This window comes from Typopeltis vanoorti, chromosome 1, assembly GCF_054136105.1.
Source record: "Typopeltis vanoorti isolate ZY-2024b chromosome 1, IOZ_Tvanoo_1.0, whole genome shotgun sequence".
NCBI classification, from domain to species: Eukaryota; Metazoa; Arthropoda; class Arachnida; order Uropygi; family Thelyphonidae; genus Typopeltis; species Typopeltis vanoorti.
The window spans coordinates 189,473,757-189,493,464 of NC_143549.1; the positions used below are offsets into that span (position 1 = coordinate 189,473,757).

Here is a 19,708-nt window from a genome sequence, read left to right on the forward strand (position 1 = left end):
TAGAGGATGCCAGTTATGACAGCAGGATCCTGCCTTTTATACTTTGTCCATGCTTGCCTTCTTGCTACTGTGCTTGCATGCAAGTGCTTAGTTGTATTTTTGTGCCAATAAAGATGCCTTGGTGACCAAGTTAAAATATTGCATAATAATATATTATCTAAATAAATGCAGTTAGTAATTACTATCTCTAGGCATGTGTTTTTTCAATTAAACATCAACATGAATGGAATTCAGGTGACTGTATCTGTGTGCAGTAGTCAAGATGTGGTCTTATTAAAACCTTGTAAAGTGGGAAAATAACTTCCTTATTCCTACAAGTTAGTGTTCTCTTCAACAATGTAATGATATGATGTGATGACAACTATCTTAGCAAAACTTTAACTATCTGCTATCATCCTTAGGTCTCTAGCTTCATCAACCACTTGTAAGAAATTACATTAATGTAATATTCAATCTGCGATGCATTTAGTACAAAATACATTTAGCAGCATTAAAATTTGCCTATTCAAGACTGCCTGTAGAAATTCTATATTAGGGATATCTCTTAGCACTGAACCCAACTGAACATCATTAGCATATAATTGGATCTTCCCTCTCTAGTCCATTCCAATGTTTTAATAATGAACTAAACAACAGTGATCCAAGCAGAGTACTCTGTGGTACACTGATCACCTTCATTTTCTTAATATTGACTCCTCTATATGTATCACTTGCTAATCTTTATCAGCCAGACAAGAATCAGCAAGCGATATGTAAATGCCTTCCATGGGGGGGGGGGGGACTTGAAAATTCCAGACGTGTCATGGCATAACCATAGCTGGCACTTATCCCAATGCATGGAAGCAAGAAGCAATCATATATCTGGCCTATTCCAAAAAAAGAGAGAAGTCCATTGTCAATGGTACTTCCAATGTCACTGCTCCACTGAACTGGCAACAATCATTCCTCCATGCTCTGTTGGGCCTGTTAAAATTAGCAGCAGCTTCCCAGCAACTGCAAACACACTGAATCTGCTTCTCCTCTTCTTCATTGATTCCATCTATGGAACAGCCTTTCTCATGAAGTATGCCCAAAACTACAATTCTTCCAAGAAAAATGTCAATAAACTTCTTTGTCAATCCTCATCTGCATCCCACACATGGCACTGATGTGCTTATAGGATCTATCTCTTGCATATGGGATCAATATATATATATATATATATATAAACCTTATCATTCTACTGCTGCTCTATTGAAAAGCAAGAGCAGATAAACCGCTCACACTTTACTTGTCCTTATATTAAAGTCATGATATCTACTAAAAAGAATCAATATAGTTGTTGAAATGTCAAAAGTAATTCTCTGTTTGATAAATATGATTCTAATCTCTACATATTGTCACAATGAACATTAGTTACAAAATTATCTTCATTAAAAAAATGCATGTGTTTGGAAAATCTGCATAGTAAAGAAGTGGTGAAGAAGAATATGAGAAGTAAATTAAAGAATCCTTCTTGGATTTTTAAAATTTTGAATTCTCATATAAATTGGTGAAACATTCTCGAGTGCTGCATTCGGTGTAGTCAAAATTGACCATATGTACACACACACAGCTTTTAAAAAATACGGTCCTGAAATGCTTTGCTGATGAGCAAGGCAAGTGGTCACCATAATAGTGACTACTTACCTTGCTGACATTAATCATATGCATTTTAAAATTATTTATATATTTCAAAAAATTAACTAACTGAAAAAATGACTGAATTATAATATATATAAATATTTATTAAAAATGTTAGAAACAATTTAACATGAATACATATGAGGGTGGTCTGAAAAGTTCTTGGCCTCAACCATAGATGGCAATGCTGTCTAAAGCAAACACTTTTGCTTTAGACAGCATTGTCTAAAAGTGTTGTCTGTATCCCTTGAAATGGATAAAATTGAGTATCGTGCAGTTATAAAATTCTTTGTAAAAGAAGGTTTAACACCAAAAGAAATTCATTCAAAGTTCATAAAAGTTTATGGACACTCTTCACCTTCATTTTCAACAATTAAGAAATGGGCTGCCGAGTCTAAACATGGCTGTACCAGTCTTGAAGATGATCCACGTAAAGGATGTCCAAAAAGTGTAACAACACCAGAAATCATTGATCAAGTGCATGATATGGTATTGGATGACCGGCGAGTCAAAGTGAGTGAAATTGCTGAGACTAGGCATTTCAAAAGAACGTGTAGGATATATTTTGCATGAAGAATTGCAAATGAGAAAGCTTTGTGCAAGATGGGTGGCGTGCTTGCTCACAGCAGATCAAAAACGCACTTGCATGAAAATCTCTGAACAGTGCTTGGAGCATTTTAACAAGGATAAAACTGATTTTGTGCATCAATTTATTACTATGGATGAGACTTGGATTCACCATTACACACCAGAATCCAAACAGTGGATAGAAGCTGGTTGTTCAGCGCAAAAGAAGACAAACTTGGTTCCATCAGCAGGAAAGGTCATGCCATCGGTGTTTTGAGATGCTAAAGGCATTTTGTTTATTAATTATCTTGAAAAGGGTAAAACAATAACCGGAGAATATTATTTTATTATTTCGATCTTTTAACCAGACTAGATGAAAAAATTCATGAGAAAAGACTCGGTTTGCAGAAGAAAAAAATTCATCTTTCATTAGGACAATGCACCTGTCCACAAAAGTGTTTTGGAATTGGGAAAATTAAGGGATCTGCACTATGAATTGTTGGAACATTCACCCTATTCCCCAGATTTGGCACCCTCTGACTTCTATCTCTTCCCAAAACTAAAACTCTTCCTTGCTGGTCAGCGTGTTTCTTTGAATCAAGAGGTGATTGCAGCTGTAGAGGAGTATTTTGCAGATTTTAGTGAGAACCACTACAGGGACAGGATAATGGCACTGGAGCATCGCTAGAATAAATGTGTCTTAAGGGAGATTATGTTGAAAAATAAAAATAATTTTGAAATTATAAATTCGTTTTTCATTGTTAGCCCGAGAACTTTTCAGAACTACCCTCATATTTAAGTACACTGAAAAAAAACAGAAATTTATAAATTCTGCCTTTCCAAAATCAAAGCGTACTTGCATTGCATTCTTCGGTGCAGTTTCTTTTTTGTGCTCCAAGAGCTGAATGATGGTACTGAACAAGCCACAGATTTACATATTTACATACCACAAGAATATTAGTGAAGACCTAACCATTTTTATTAACAATAATGCTGACACTGTATAGTAGATGTCAACAGTTATGATCTTGTTGGAGTAATAATTTGCAAAAATCCACTCTCACATTCACCGACAGAAGGCACATCCATAAGATATTTTAAAATATAAGTGTGGAAGTATCTTTGTCACCTACAGATATTCATGAAATATCTAGAATTTCAGTTTCATCATGTGTTAAATGGGTTCAAATATTATCTGGCCAGTTTTCAGGATATAATACTTTTGCTCACTGAAGTAATTCTGCATCTAATATCTTTTCAGTAGATTAAATTTTTATAAAATGCATCCAAGTTTACAGGTTATAATAAATTTAGTTTAATCCTTTATCCAAGTGTGAGCAAACAAAGTTTGCGCCTGAAAGTATCTTCAGGACTGGGGTAAGGTGGTACAACACCAGTGCCCTGGTGTTGTACCACCTTACCCCAGTCCTGAAGATACTTTCAGGCGCAAACTTTGTTTGCTCACACTTGGATAAAGGATTAAACTAAATTTATTATACTCTAACCAAGTGAAAAATAAACTTTCAAGTTTACTGGTTCTTTACCAACTTTTTCTACTTTATGAAGGGATACATTTTTAAGCTCCAAACTTTCAACTGCTTAACGACATTTTTATAATACTTTCTGGATGTAGTAATTCTTTCTTCAAAAGTTTTGATTTACAATGCAATTTCAGATGTTTTTTTTTTAATTTATTTCATACAAGATGCAATTTCAAGAAAAGTTCAGATAATTCCTGCAGTCCATTCATGAAAAAAATCCAAGACAAAATTTATAAATCCTATGTTTCCACAATAAAAGCAAACTTTCAGTACATTCTTGTGTTTGTTATCTTATGCCACTATACAGTGCCAGACTTTAATGTTCCTACACCACAACACTACAGAAGTGATGACCCACTGTGTAATTAAATTTCAGCCACTTGCACAAATATCCCGTTGTCTGACCTGTTTGACAATGCATGATATATTACATAGTTGTACACGACAAACTTTTTTTAAGTCAACAAAAGATTTAATGCATTTGCAGCAGAAAGTTCCAGCTAATAAATAGCACAATGCCAAATCAAAACAGATGAAAACATTTTTAAATAAGGCACTGTTATTACTTTTATCAACTAAGCATTACTGCTGCACCATAACAATTATATCAATAAAATCAAGGGATAAAACATGCCTTTAACAATAGCATCGCAAAGTTTAATGTGGTTGATATATAGACTTACAGAATTTTTCATTACTTTAATGTTTTCATTTATTGAAACCAATGTTGTAATAAATAACAGATTAATAATATGTATCACAGAATGACTGTTTGAAGATGTACAAGTGACTTACACATGACAGTTTCAAACAATGAATGAACTTCAATTCTCTCTTTGGATAATTGAGCTTCATGGTTAATTGCATTATAGACAAATGTATATGATACATAATTTTTCTTTCAAATGGATTTGCAGCTGTCTTTTACTATTTCATTTACTTTATTAATTTTTAAAATTCAGTACTGTCACAGCATTTTGTTTAAAAAAATTATACATTTTTGATGCCGTTCAACATTTTTTATTTTATTATATTTTGATATTATTGGACATTTTTTATTATGTTATTATTTTTTGATACTACTGGACATACATGCTCTAAAATATCTCTGCATAACCTGAAATTGGAATTATTTTTGAAAATCATAATATAAAGGAAAAATACCTGGTACTGGAACTGACTGAGTAGTATTTGTCTTTGTTTGAAAGGCCCAAGCATGTTGAGGCTGGTGTGAAGGAGGAGTAGCAGAAGATGGTGGCACTGGCCGAGTCAGTGCTGGAGTCACGTGAGAAAGTGATGGTGATAATGAAGGTGTTGAAAGAGAAGGATTTCTGTGAGCAGTATTTGTATTTCCATCGTGCCATGAAGGTATCTCATACCTTGGAAATGCCGCATGATGCACAGATCTTGGAAAATCTGGTGAACAAGTTGGCAGTGGAGGAGGAGGAGGCATTGTTGGTGCATTCCATGAATGTTGCTGAAATGAAACAGGTGGCTGTGGACAAAATGGTGGATAAGGTGGACCACATGATGCAGGAGGAGGCAATGGTGGTGGTGGCTGTGGTGGTGATGGCTGATATGGTGGTACATTTCCTGACCAGAAATGTCCAGACAAATTAGAGTGAGGAGGGAATCCTGATACAGGTAAAACATGATGCACTGGAGGAGTGGATGGCTGACTCCAAGGAGGTCTATGGTGCATTATAGGAAATCTGTTAAAAGAAATGACATAACAAAAAAGTAGCATTTATTAATGTGTAGTTCAGGTCTAATAATTCTGGTAAAAATTAGCTAGAATTCATGTATGCTTTTAGGACTAGAGAGAGAGAGAGAGAGAAAATAATCAAAGGATGGATGTGAACTGAAGAATATACTGTCCTCTAGTAAAAGTATCATTATTAAACTGCCTCAAAAAGAATTATCTAAATCTGCAACTAGAAACTCATCAACAATATATAGCAAATTCATAATGAAATATATTTACTATTTATAGTAAAAATAATAATACTATAGTATAACCAGTGGTGAGCTATAAGGGGCTCGCCTGAGTCCTTTGTTAAATTTTTCTCAAATTTGCAAGCCCCTTGTTCTTCTTCTTTACTTTTTTATTTTTTCAAAAAAAAAAAAAAAAAAGACAATTTTTTGAAATATATTAAGAGACAAACTCATACGGTAACCTAACAAAGTGATTTTATTAAATAAAATATTATAGTTACTGTTACCACCATTTTACTAATAATAATTCACTTTTGGTAATCGCATATAAATAAATAGGACGATAAAATAATGCCCCTTGATTAGTACCATTGATTATCACTTGAAGTATAAAAACAAAAGAGAAATATAACGTACTTCAATATTATTGTATTTAGATAATATTTATTTATTCTTTATAGATTGTTTGTCATAAAAACCTCTATCGCAAACAAAAGAGATTTATTTTGTTTATAAAAAATGTGGACTATTTCATATGTGTGGTTATAAAATATTTTATTCTTATTATATTTTGATAGTTAAATAATGTGTTTCTTATGTAAGATAAATTAATACAGATGATTGTGGCAAATATTTCATGTTTAGATCATGAAATATTTGTTTAAAAATGATAGCCTTTACAGGTTGATTGTCCTCTCATACTTTTTGATTGGCATTTGTACACAAGCTATATTAATAAAAGTTTTTGTGTGAAATACGGCTTTTGTTTGCTCGACGATGTGAGCCCCTTGTAAAAATTTCCATAGCTCACTACTGAAAATAAAGAGCCAAAAGGTTTCACTTTGGCAATGCAAAATTATTCAAATTAAGTGGATATTGATTCCAACATTATTTCAAAGCCGAATAGAGAAACCTACAAGAGTTTTGTGCCGAATATAGAAACTATAAAAGTTTCGGTGGATCCAAGCGTAAGCAAACCTTTCGTGACAGGGGCAACTCGTGGTAAAGGTGGAGTAAGCTCTGATCACTTTCCTTAGTATTTCCCATAATGTAAAGCACATCTCCTTGCAGACATGTATGATGCTATACATTATGGGAGGGATGGGGTTTTACTATCCAGACTGGTTTCGACCTTTGTTGATGTCTCATCAGTGGATAGTTAGACCCAGATGTAAATATCCAGCTTGAAGTAAGTTGCCAACAGGTGTCACATCACAAAAGGCACCAAGAATTACTGAAAATAAAGAGCCAAAAGGCTTCACTTCATTGGTACCTGTTGGCAACTCGTATGGTAAAATATAACTTCTGCATTAGTTCAACCTGGGTATTTACATCTGGGTCTACCTATCCACTGATGAGACCTCAACAAAGGTCAAAACCGGTCTGGGTAGTGACCCCCCCATAATGTATAGCATCATACATGTCTGCAAGGAGATGTGTTTACATTATGGGAAATACTAAGGAAAGTGATCAGAGCTTACTCCACCTTTACACGAGTTGCCCCTGTCATGAAAGATTTGCTTATGCTTGGATCTGTCAAAACTTTTATAGTTTCTATATTCGGCAAGAAACTTGTGTAGCTTCTCTATTCAGCTTTGAAATAACGTTGGAATCAATATCCACTTAATTTGAATAAAGTACAGAATAATAATTTAATAATAATATAATAATAAAAATAATGCTGATTATTGTTCAACTGACAATGATGACTCCTTGCTTGGAGGGCAAGGATCTGCATTTGAATATCCTCCAGGATACAAACTCAAGCACAGATCCCATCTTCAGTTGAGTTTGTATCCTGGAGGATATTCAAACACAGATCCTTGCACTCTAAGCAAGGAGTCATCATTATCAGTTGAACTATAATCAGTATTATTTTTGTAGAAGTGGCAAAACTTTTCATTTCAGAAACTCATCATTCCACAAGAGAGAGATACTAAGCCAGCCAAAGAACAAACGCAACTACAAAAATTGCAGACTTATAGATAGAATTAACTACTTTATTACAGTATTAATTAAGTTTCTATGAAGCCAATTTACATGACCATCATAGTTCATTCATTTGGCATAACATGAAAAGATGAGATAATACTAAACTGGTATCTCAAATATACTCAAGAACAAGTTACAATACCTACTACATCAGAGATTCAGGCTAGCATAAAACAATTGAGTCTATGGAAGTTTTTTCACTTGACTATGCTACTAATTATATATTGGGTTTTATCCTTCATCCAAGTGTTAGCAAACAAAGTTTGCACCTGAAGTACTTTCAGGACTGGGGCAACTTGTGATAAAGGTGGTAGTATAAGTTCTCATCACTTGCCTTAATATCTCCCATAATGCAAAGCACATCTCCTTATAGACATGTATAATACTATGCATTAAGGAAGGGCCACTATCCAGACTGGTTTCGACCTTTATTGAGGTCTCATCAGTGGGAGCCAGACCCAGAGGTGGTGATACTAAGGTGGAAGTAATGGAGAATCATATTTACCCATACGAGTTGCCAAAGGGTGTCACACCCTATTATTAATAAGGAGATGTGCTTTGCATTATGGAAGATACTCAGGCAAGTGATGAGAACTTATACCATCTTTACCTTTAATAATAGGGTGTGACATCCTATTAATATCATGATTAATAATAGGGTGTGACACCCTTTGACAACTCGTATAAGTAAATATGACTTCTCCATTACTTCCACCTTAGTATCACCACCTCTGGGTCTGGCTCCCACTGATGAGACCTCAATAAAGGTCGAAACCGGTCTGGGTAGTGGCCCTTCCCTTAATGCATAGTATCATACATGTCCGTAAGGAGATATGCTTTGCATTATGGAAGATACTAAGGCAAGTGATGAGAACTTATACCACCTTTACCACGAGTTGTCCCAGTCCTGAAAGTACTTCAGATGCAAACTTTGTTTGCTAACACTTGGATAAAGGATAAATCCCAATATATAATTAACAATTGAGTCTTTAACAAGAAAGCAATATAACACAAAACCACCACAAGATTTGTGCTAAATTTGGATTCAATTTCTGACTACACTTCACATGAACATTTTATAAAATACTAATCCAACCACAGCCACTCTATTTCTAGTCTAATGAAAATTTGAAATGAATGTAGTTTAATTTGCTGGATGGCAGCAGCTATCCAGTTAATGCTAACCATATCATTTAACAAAATTCTAAATAAAAAAGTTATTATTATTATTCCCGATACCTCCAAGGAGTCTGAAGACTCATCGTGGGAGGACACCTACAACTGTCTCAACCACTACACCGAACCTCTACTACGAATCATCTCCATCAACCACATCTACCGCCCACCTCCACCACCACAACAACAAGTATTTTTTATCTGTAAATTGCATGTATTCTGAAGGGCCAATTTGTCTGTATGCAGGATGAAAAACTCGAGTTTTCAGGAGGAAAAACCCTGCTACCTCCGTACGAGATAGGCTAACTCACCTTCGATCGAAATCGTCATTATTGAATTGAAAAGTTGTCCGTATTGATCCCCCCCCCAAAGTCAAAAAGACACAACCACACCACACCTTAAAGTCACTCACTAATATGTACTTGACTTTCTCTGATAATGAATTCTATTTACATATTACTACCCTCTTTGGAAGAAAAAAAAAAACTGCTCTTCCCTTCCTTTCCTGCCTACCTACAAATTCCAGGTTCATATTCTCATGGCTCCATGTTCTTGTTTCTTCTTATTATTAATTATTATTCTGTTCTTATAAGATCCCAACAGTACTCATTAACATGATCCACTCAACTATTTATCTCAATTATACCATCACTTTTCTTCCTATTCACCAAGCTAGCGATGCATATTACATTCCCACAGCCTATTCTCACAGTTAACATTCACAGCTATGATAACACCTTTATTCATCCACTAATTTTCCCCTCTCCCCAAAAACTGAGGTGATTATATTTGTAATAGTCTTGATGTGGTCTGACTAAGGCCTTTATTGCCTATCTTCTGATCAATTTTCCACATCTCCCCAAACTGAGGTGATTACATTTGTAACAGTCTTGATTGACTAAGACCTTTACTGCCTATCTTCTGATCAAAGCAATTCTATATGCCACACATTATCTTTCCAATATGACCCCTAAAGTTTAATTCACTATCAACCAAACACTGCCAAATTCCTTGTCCCCTCCTACCACCTGAAATATAGCACTGTTAATATAATACTTGCCCTCCATCTGCAAGACAATACTTCCATGGATGCCGCTTCACTGAACTGGCCACCATTATTTCTCCACTTACCTCTAATCATGTACATATACAGACAGCTGGAATATATTGCACTTCGTTAGACTATGATAAATTTAGTTTAATCCTTTATCCAAGTGTAAGCAAGCAAAGTTTGCACCTGAAAATATCTTCAGGACTGAGGTAAGGTGGTACATCTCTCGGCAACTCATAGCAAAGGTGGACCAAACTCTCATCACTCCTTGTCTCAGTATCTCCCATAATGCAAAGCACATCTCCTTGCGGACATGTACTGCTATGCATTAAGAGAAGGGCCACTACCCAGACCGGTTTCGACATTTATTAAGGTCTCATCAGTGGGAGGCAGACCCAGAGTGGTGATACTAAGGCAGAAGCAATGGAGAGGTCATATTTACCTATACGAGTTGCCAACTGGTGTACCACCTTATTATTAAATTACTCTGGATTTAGAGAAAGATGTTGGAAGTTTATTTTACACTTGGTTAGACTATAATAAATTTAGTTTAATCCTTTATCCAAGTGTAAGCAAACAAAGTTTGCACCTGAAAATATCTTCAGGACTGAGGTAAGGTGGTACATCCCTTGGGAACTCGTAGCAAAGGTGGACCAAGCTCTCATCACTCCTTGTCTCAGTATCTCCCATAATGCAAAGCACATCTCCTTGCGGACATGTATACTGCTATGCATTAAGGGAAGGGCCACTACCCAGACCGGATTCGACCTTTATTGAGGTCTCATCAGTGGGAGACAGTGCACCGGTTGGCAACTCGTATAGGTAAAAATGGCCTATCCATTGCTTCTGCCTTAGTATCACCACTCTGGGTCTGCCTCCCACTGACGAGACCTCAATAAAGGTCGAAACCAGTCTGGGTAGTGGCCCTTCCCTTAATGCATAGCAGTATACATGTCCGCAAGGAGATGTGCTTTGCATTATGGGAGATACTGAGACAAGGAGTGATAAGAGCTTGGTCCACCTTTGCTACGAGTTCCCAAGGGATGTATCACCTTACCTCAGTCCTGAAGATATTTTCAGGTGCAAACTTTGTTTACGTACACTTGGATAAAGGATTAACTAAATTTATTATATACAGACAGCTGCTGGTCAACACCCATGTACCATTCAGCTACCCTCCATCTCTAAAGCCTAATCTGTAGAACAAATGCACCCATGGATGCTGCACGTACTGAACTGGATACCACTATCCCTCCACTTCCCTCTAATCAAGTATCAACATGGGTAGATAGTCAACACTCATATGCTGTTCAACTCCAGACTCACCAAATCTCATCCTCTTTCTTCATTCCATAACACCTCTATCCTTTAGAGCAGTCTTCCCCATACCATTTCCCCCAATGCATACAACCTTCAATTCTTCAAAAAACAATTTAACAGATTCCTGTCTTCTCTGTGATCACTTGCCCATACAAATCACTGCCGTGTTTATAGGTTTGAGACCTCATGAATGTGTGTGTGTGGGGGGGGGGGACTGGCATATAAAAAAAAAAATTATACCTAGTGAAATGGCTTCCCCAATCACTACACATCTATCCATGTGTACGCTCATCAAATATCTTTGAAGGCCCTTACTAACTAGCCATTATCACATTTGCATTGCCTGCAAAACTATACCTAAGTAAATGAATATCAATCTTCCTAATAAAATAAAATAAAAATTAATTACAAAATTTTTATCAAACACTATCTGGGTGCTTGATACAATATATGAAGACAGATGAAGGTAAATACTCTCCCTGAAAGTAGCACAGCCTTGGAACCCACAATCAAATTTTGATCTTATCAGTGCATTATACAAACTAGGCAAAGAACATCTGAAGAGATGGAAGATAGGACACTAAGAATGGTCATTGCTATATGCTACTTGTCTTGTAATTGATGTATGCAAGGAAGGAAGGAAACTGAGTGTGTTGTGAAGTATGAGTCCTAAGAACTTGGCTTCTGGTGCAACTGGTATTCATGTTTATCCTAGTCTGAGTTCTGGGTCAGAGTTAAGACCATGTCTGCAGCAAAATGCATGCATACTGTCTTCTACTGTGAAAATCTGAAACCATTTTGAGCATCCATTTTGAGAGATGGCCAATGGCTTGCTGTAGCTGTCTTTCTATGACCCTCATAGAAATGTTGGAGGAAGCTGTTTAGTGATTAAGTTAATTTTGATAGCAAAAAGTGTCAGATTTAAGACAGAGCCTTGGAGAATACCCTGTTCTTGATGATATGGCCAAGATAGCATACTTCCCACTCTGACTTGGAAAACTCAGCTAGACAGAAGTGTTTAAAAAAATACAGGAAGGTGTCCTCTGAGACCTAGGTTATAGAGATCTTTTAATATGGCATATCTCCAGATTGTGTCATAAGCTGTTTCCACGTCAAAGAACACTCTGGTACATCTGGTTTCAGGAATGCATCTCTCATATGTTTCTAAATAGACCAAATGTTCCAAAGATGAACAATATCTACGAATGCCACATTGTGCATTGGAAAGAAGATTGTTGCTTTCTAAATACTAGATAAGTCTAGCATTAACCATTTTCTCTAATATCTACCAAGGCAAATGGTCAGAGCAAGAGATCGATAATTGTTTGCTTATGTTGGATCCTTTCCTGGTTTTGGGATAGCAATGACAAATTACTTATGCCAAGAATCTGGAAACTCTTCCTGCGTAAGTATTCTATTATATATTAGGAGAAGAAGATCCATGGAAAATGATGGAAGATGTTTTATCATTTCATAATGGATGTCATCACAACTGCTACATTGGGGGGGGGGGGCTTTAAAGAGCTAATTTTTAGCTCCTCCTTAACAAATGGCTGATTGTTCATCTCATCCCATTGGTAGAAAAATTTAGCTGATTTCCTTTGTTGATCTTTCAATATTAAAAATTCAGGAGGGTATGAAGCTGTTTGTGAGATTCTGGCAAAATTTTCTCCTAAAGTGTCTTTAGGAGAAAATTTTGCAGCAGCTTTGAGATTAGCAACAACAACAACATATCCATTATGGCGTAAGGTAGACAACAGTGGGTTCTCTATCTACCTTTCATTTTCTGGATTTTATTCCATACAATTTTTGCACTGGTTGTTTAAGTCAGTGGTCTCCAAAGTGTGATATGCATACCCGGGGGGGATATGCGAGTCGATACATGGGGGTACGTCAAAAAAAGGTTTATATTGATAGGAAAAAAAGTAAGTAATTAATTAAAGATAAAGAATATTACTTTCTTTCATCAATTAAACATATATCTAATATAGACAAAGACGTTATAAAGATCCTGTAAACTTAAATTTGTGAGCAGCGCACACTGGGCGACTTTGCACACATAATCGTCCGTGGCAAAGTTATGTTTTTTAAAACTAGGGAGTAAATCTCTTACTTCTTATCATTGCCATTGTTTGTAGAGCATCCTAGTGTTGACAAGCCCAACTAGAGAAGAAAAATTGCTTAGTTATCCTGCTATCTACAGATGACACCATAGTTGTATTAATTATTTGACTATTAGTAGTAAGTTTAACGATTTTTTATTATATATTGTTTCTGGCAATTCCAATGCCTTTTTGTGCTTACTTTTACGTTTACACTAGAAATAGTAAATTAATATTATCAAAATTACTTACATTTTTTAAAAGTGTTTGATATTATCAATAGTAAATGAATTATATTTAAATTTTACAAATTAACCCTCACAAAATGGATAAATGGTTAAAAAAATTTCCTCCAAAGAAACTCTCTCAATCAACTGGGGGTACGCGCTATTTATTTTTTCTGTCTTGGGGTACACAATCAAAAAAGTTTGGAGACCACTGGTTTAAGTAATCGATGAGTTTAAGTAATCAAAGTAATTGATGTAGTGGATATCTACGAAATATACCCCATGCTCAGTCTTGATCTTTTTTTGGCTGCCTGCACTCTGGATTTCACCAAGGCTTTGGATAGAATAGGAATTGAAATGATGTTTTTGGAATTGAGGCTGTTACTGCCTGGTTGCTTCACTGATAGGTGTCTGACTGACTGTATTGGCATGAAATTTAGCAAGATGGTAAAAGGCATTCCAAGTCAGCCTGGTCCAATTTCCACATGGGGATCATTGTAGGAGAGTATAGTTTCTGCAAAAACATTGTGTGCAAGGAAAATGATTGCTTCTGTATATGTTCACAACATCCCATGTGAGCAGTGGAAAAAGAGCAGGGCTGTAAGATCTATTATAGAATATGAGTGGGTGGCATACAGAAGAAGGTATTGAGTCCATTATTCAAAAGGGAGAAGTCAATATTGTCAAAGACTAGCTCAGTGATGGCGAACCTTTTTACCCAGGTGTGTCAAACATCTTTTTTTTTTAAATATTGACATTGTTGATGTGCCACTTGCATACATGCATTATAAATTTAAATACATAATCATAGATGGTGACTTATATATATCATATTAAGCTATTTATTTAATAGGACACTGATATACAATCTATGAATTCATATTATACAATTAATTTAATAAACTGAAATTACTGAAATTAGTTTTCATTTCTGTAATGAAAATGGGGTATATTTCATCAGAATACCAATATTTTTCAACATCCAAGGTGTGTCACCTGAAACCCTCGTGTGTCAGTGCTGACATGGTGTGTCATAGGTTCGCCATCACTGGACTAGCTCAATGATATAACCTTGTTCATTTGTGTTGGCACTACCCCACAGTGTTGCACCCATTAAAGTCACCCATAAGAAGGCAGTTGCATTAGATTATCAAATTCCATCTCATAATCCAGTGGTAAATAAATTGATGCTGTTATAAGAAATCCCACAGATTAGCAAATTGCTACTGCTTCCAGAGAAATATTAAGTTGGACATGATGAAGGAAAGAAGTATGACTGCCCACTATCCTAACTTAACTCTTTTGGGAGCCTGCCAGTCCTTCTAAACCTTTTTGAATAAAGCAGGGTGACATTTTCCAGAGGCTCAGGATTTCCAGGATTTTCCCAGATTCTCAGGGGCTCACATCGGTGAGTACGGGCATGGCAAACCCGAAATACCCAAGCTAGACCTGATCTTACTTCGTACAATATACACTTGGTATATCATATCTGGAGATTGGTCTTCTACTCTTCTTTCCCCTCTACTCTCTTTTACTCCTTCCCCCAGTGCTATTAAGAGCAATTCGAGGGCAAGGGAGGGGGGTGACTCTTTCCTCTCAAACTGTAGTTTCCACTATCTACTAAAAAAGGCAAGCCTAATTGTCTTAAGGTGGCAGCCCCACCACTAGGATACCTATCGTCATGCTAGTCACTTGACATAGGGAAACACATATTACTTTCAAGTCTCAACGAAATCCAAACTGGACAGAAAACATGGGAAACGACCGCAAACTGGAAAAGGTTAAGTAACTTTGGAAAAAGAAAAACGTGGTGAAATATGCTACATGGAACATTAGAAGCAAAGCACATAAAGAAGAATTAGACAAAATTTTAAATGATGAAAATATAGAAATTGCAGTTCTTACAGAAACAAAAAAGAAACTTAAAGGAACAAAAGAAACAGCTAACTGCAATATCATATATAGTGGAGTGGACAAACAAATACAGGTATCCCTTGATTAACCCGATTAATTAATCCCTCGATGTTACCGCATACATCAAAATCACGTTAATCAAATATAATAATCAATGGTAACAATTGCAATTCGTTCATGATCAATTACTGTATTAATAGTTCGTTTTATATGATACTCTTTTAGGAAAGATAAAAAATGAATGCAAAGTAAATGTTTAATAAATGCTTGTACCTACATACTGCAATTTTTTATCAAAGAAAGTTATCAAGAGTCGTTTGAACAGATTTAGTTTTTTCCTATTAGCATAAGTTCTACGATAATAAGCAAAATGACTCTCTAGACCTCGGCAAACAAGCATTCTTCGATTAAAATCTGGATCCATATCCATTACTTACTGCTTAAGCGATTCTAAACTGAAATATTGCATTAAGTTCTTTAATTGTTATCTCCTTTGGAATCCCATCTTCACATTCCATTTGTTCATTGTCTTTATACACACGCTGTTGTTCAATTTCAAGATGCTTGTTGTAACTGAAGTCTTTTGAATTTGAATCCAATAAATATTTAGAATCTTCTGAATCAACACCATCAAAACAAAGGTCTTCATCAACTGCAACAATTTCTTCAACCACGTTGCTCACAGGATTTTCAAATTTATTGGATTCTGGCAAAAGAATTTTGCGCATGCTGCAAAAGATTTTCCAAGCAGCTGCTGTACAGCTAGAAGACACTTGTTCCCACAAGTCATGAATGTTTTCAACTGCATGTTTAATGTTAAAATTTTTCTAAAATTCTTGGAGCCTAATCGCGTTTTCTCACATTGTTGTTTCTAGTGCCTTTGAGAATGTCTTTTTAAGCAAATAGGCTTTGAAAGTTGTAGCAATGATGTCGTATTTGGTGGAATTTTGGTACATTTAAAGGCGCGTTAATTAAAATTCTTGCCACGTATATAAAGGGATTGTCGCAATTAATTTCACTGCGTTAATCAAATCCCGCGTTAAGCAAGGGATACCTGTACATGCAAAAGCTGGTGTAATGATTTGGATCCATAAATCAATTAAAGCAAAAAAAAAGCATTATACATACTGGAATGAAAGAATATTAGAAGTGCGATTAAAATTAAATAAAGAAAATTTAACAGTTGTTGGAGTGTATGCCCCCGAAGAAGGAAAAGAAGAAGAAAATGATTACTTTTACAAAGAGTTGCAAGGAATATATGAAAAAAAATTAATAAAACAGACCATATAATTATAGCCAGAGATCTTAATGCCAGAATAGGAATGAAAAAAATTAATAATAATATATAAAAATTTGGAGAACCAACAGTAAACAAAAATGGAAAGTGACTCATTGATTATACAATATATAATAATTTAAAAATAATGAATGCATTTTAAATGTATTCATTGCATATATATGTACATATATAAATATATATATATATATATATATTTATAAATATTGTAAATATGTATATATATATATATATATATATATATATATATATATATGTAAAAAAGATAGTAGTGAGACCAGCTATGACGTATGCTATGGAAACTGTGACCCTGAGGAAAAATAACATCAGCAGGATGGAGATAGCGGAGATGAGAATGCTTAGTGGATGTGCGGTGTTTAGTGTTTTATGAGGAGTTACTGTAATTGAAATTTCACCCATTGATGTTGCTTTCAGAAATTTTTCTGAGTGTTGCTTACATGATGTTTACAAGGATATCACCAGAGCATAGTTTCTTAACTATTTGGGGAAATCCTGTCAGTCCTTCTAAACCTCTTTGAATAAACAAGGGCAACATTTTCCCATTTATACTGGTGTCACATCTTTTGTTTATTACTTCTGTTATCAAATATGTATCTACAGTATCAGTGTTTGGTTGGGACCTTGTGAGGACCGCTCAAGAATTTAATGAAGAATTCATGCTCAAAGGGTTTTTGTTTGGCACCAGAGATCCCTATCCACCATGAAGCCACACATGGATGCCCACTACCAGCAAGCAATGACTGTACTCAGGAGTGGAACACCAGTGCTACCCTGGATGCTATACCAGCACCACAGCAAACCTTTGGTCATAATCCTCCAGACAATGGGATGAGAGACTTACTGCAACATCACTGACCCTTGCAGGCAAGCCCACTAGTCAGCTGATCCTAGTCAGGCCATCCAGGACTGCCTTTCTTGCCAAAGCAGAAGCCAAAGTAGAGCAAGACAACCAGCATTTCCCTTTTTGGATGTCCATGGGTCACGCCACACCACCTGCAAACAGATGTTGGATCCAAGTGATGGTGGTCCAGAAGACAGGATAGTAAAAAAGACTTATGAAAAGTAGTGAGAAGTAGTATCATCACTGGGAGGTCCCCTCCATGAGGAACAGTTGACCAGATACCACACTTCTTGCATGCAATATAGATGGAGTTACACAGACTGAAGCAAATGGGAATGGATGTATAGTTAGTATAGATATGAAGGTAGCTGATGGGCAGACATCAAAGAATAATTTTTTTTTTTTAATGATGCGCTCACAATTCAAAGGTCACAAGACCTATAACACAACAGTGGCATGTGTGGGTAAGTGATTAAGGAAAAAGAGGTAACCTATTGATGTTTCTTAAAGAGCTAGAGGTTGCACTCACTGGAAAAAACGGTATGGGGGAGATTGTTCCAAAGTATAGAGGTGGATGGAATGAAGGAAGATGATGAAAGGTTTGTTGAATATGTTTGGAGGTAGACAGTCTATGGGTGTTTGCTAGTGGCAGCTCTAGTTCTTACATGGTTAGAAGAAAGTAGAGGAATGGCAGTGACCATGAAAGTAGCTATAGAAAACATTTTGGAAAATCATGGAGACAACTACCATGTTTGAGTAAAACTTTAGTTTAATATAAATCAAAATTAATATAATATAAACCAACCTCCACACTCGATTTTGACCTTTATATCAAGGTCATCTTCTGGAGCATATATACTATATAAAGAGAAACAAGCTGCACTACAATCTACATGGTTTGCTAGAGTCCTATTCTTAATATTATCTATTGGTTGTAAATTTACATTGAGAGCAACAACAAGTCTATATATATATATTATATATATATATATATATATTAACATCATGATTATACATATAAATTCCAACCAGTTGGTATGGAATGGTTTCCAATGCAAGCTGTAGGTTGCCTAGAGTCCTGAAGTATGCTGAATACTAAATATCCAGCATACTTCAGGACTCTAGGCAACCTACAGCTAGCATTGGAAACCATTCTATACCAACTGGTTGGAATTTATATGTATAATCATAGTGTTAATATCTACCCTACATATATAAAATGATAAGCTTTTTGTGTAATGTTTTTCTGTCACGTTTTTTTGTGTCACATTTTTTTTTCAAGTTATTTGAAATGTTTTGAAACTCAGGGGAAAAACTGGCCTACCAGTCCGGAACTCGGGGGGAATGGGTGCCTTAGGTGCGGGGGGAGCGGAAACCCCCTTTCGAGTCTTCGAAATTCAAGTCATCAGAATTCAAGGAGAACCAGTCTACCGGTCTGGAACTCGAGGGATTGGGCGCCATAGGTGCCAGGAGGGGGGGGGGCCTTTTCAAAATTCGAGTCATCAGAATTCAAGGAGAACCGGCATACCAGTCCAGAACTCAGGGGTTTGGTCGTCGTAGGTGCTGGGGGGGGGAGGAACCCCCATTCGAGTCATCAGAATTCAAGGAGAACTGGCTTACCAGTCCAGAATACGGGAGGGCGCCATAGCCACCAGATGGAAGAGCCCCCTAGTATATATACAGACTTGTTGTTGCTACCAATGTAAATTTACAACCAATAGATAATATTAAGAATAGGACTCTAGCATTGATGTAATAAAGTTTTGTTTTTTTTTTCCACCAAAGGTCAGGCCAATAATTGTTGTAACGGTTGGTCAGTAACTTTAGCAAACCATGTAGATTGTAGTGCAGCTTGTTTCTCTGTATATAGTATATATGCTTCAGAAGATGACCTTGATATAAGGGTTGAAACATCACGTTTGAATTTTGGTTTATATTAAACTAAAGTTTTACTCAGACACGGTAGTTGTCTCCATAATTTTCAAAAATGTATTTGGATCACCATGTAAGCCTAAAAGAAATAGCTATAGAAAGGCACAGTGCTCAAGAAATTGGCTAAAAA

The 19,708-nt window shown here is 35.9% G+C and overlaps 1 protein-coding gene across 4 annotated transcripts in view; it reads right to left on the reverse strand.

The window, feature by feature from the left end:
* Window positions 1-19,708, reverse strand: part of drosha (ribonuclease 3 drosha) — a 454,213-nt gene that overhangs the window by 418,741 nt on the left and 15,764 nt on the right. For all 4 annotated transcript variants that reach the window (XM_090395920.1, XM_090395901.1, XM_090395928.1 and 1 more), the window contains one exon: window positions 4,935-5,482. In XM_090395920.1, the coding sequence (XP_090252046.1) occupies window positions 4,935-5,472 (538 nt within the window). In that variant the 5' untranslated portion in view covers window positions 5,473-5,482. The remainder of the gene's footprint in view (window positions 1-4,934; window positions 5,483-19,708) is intronic.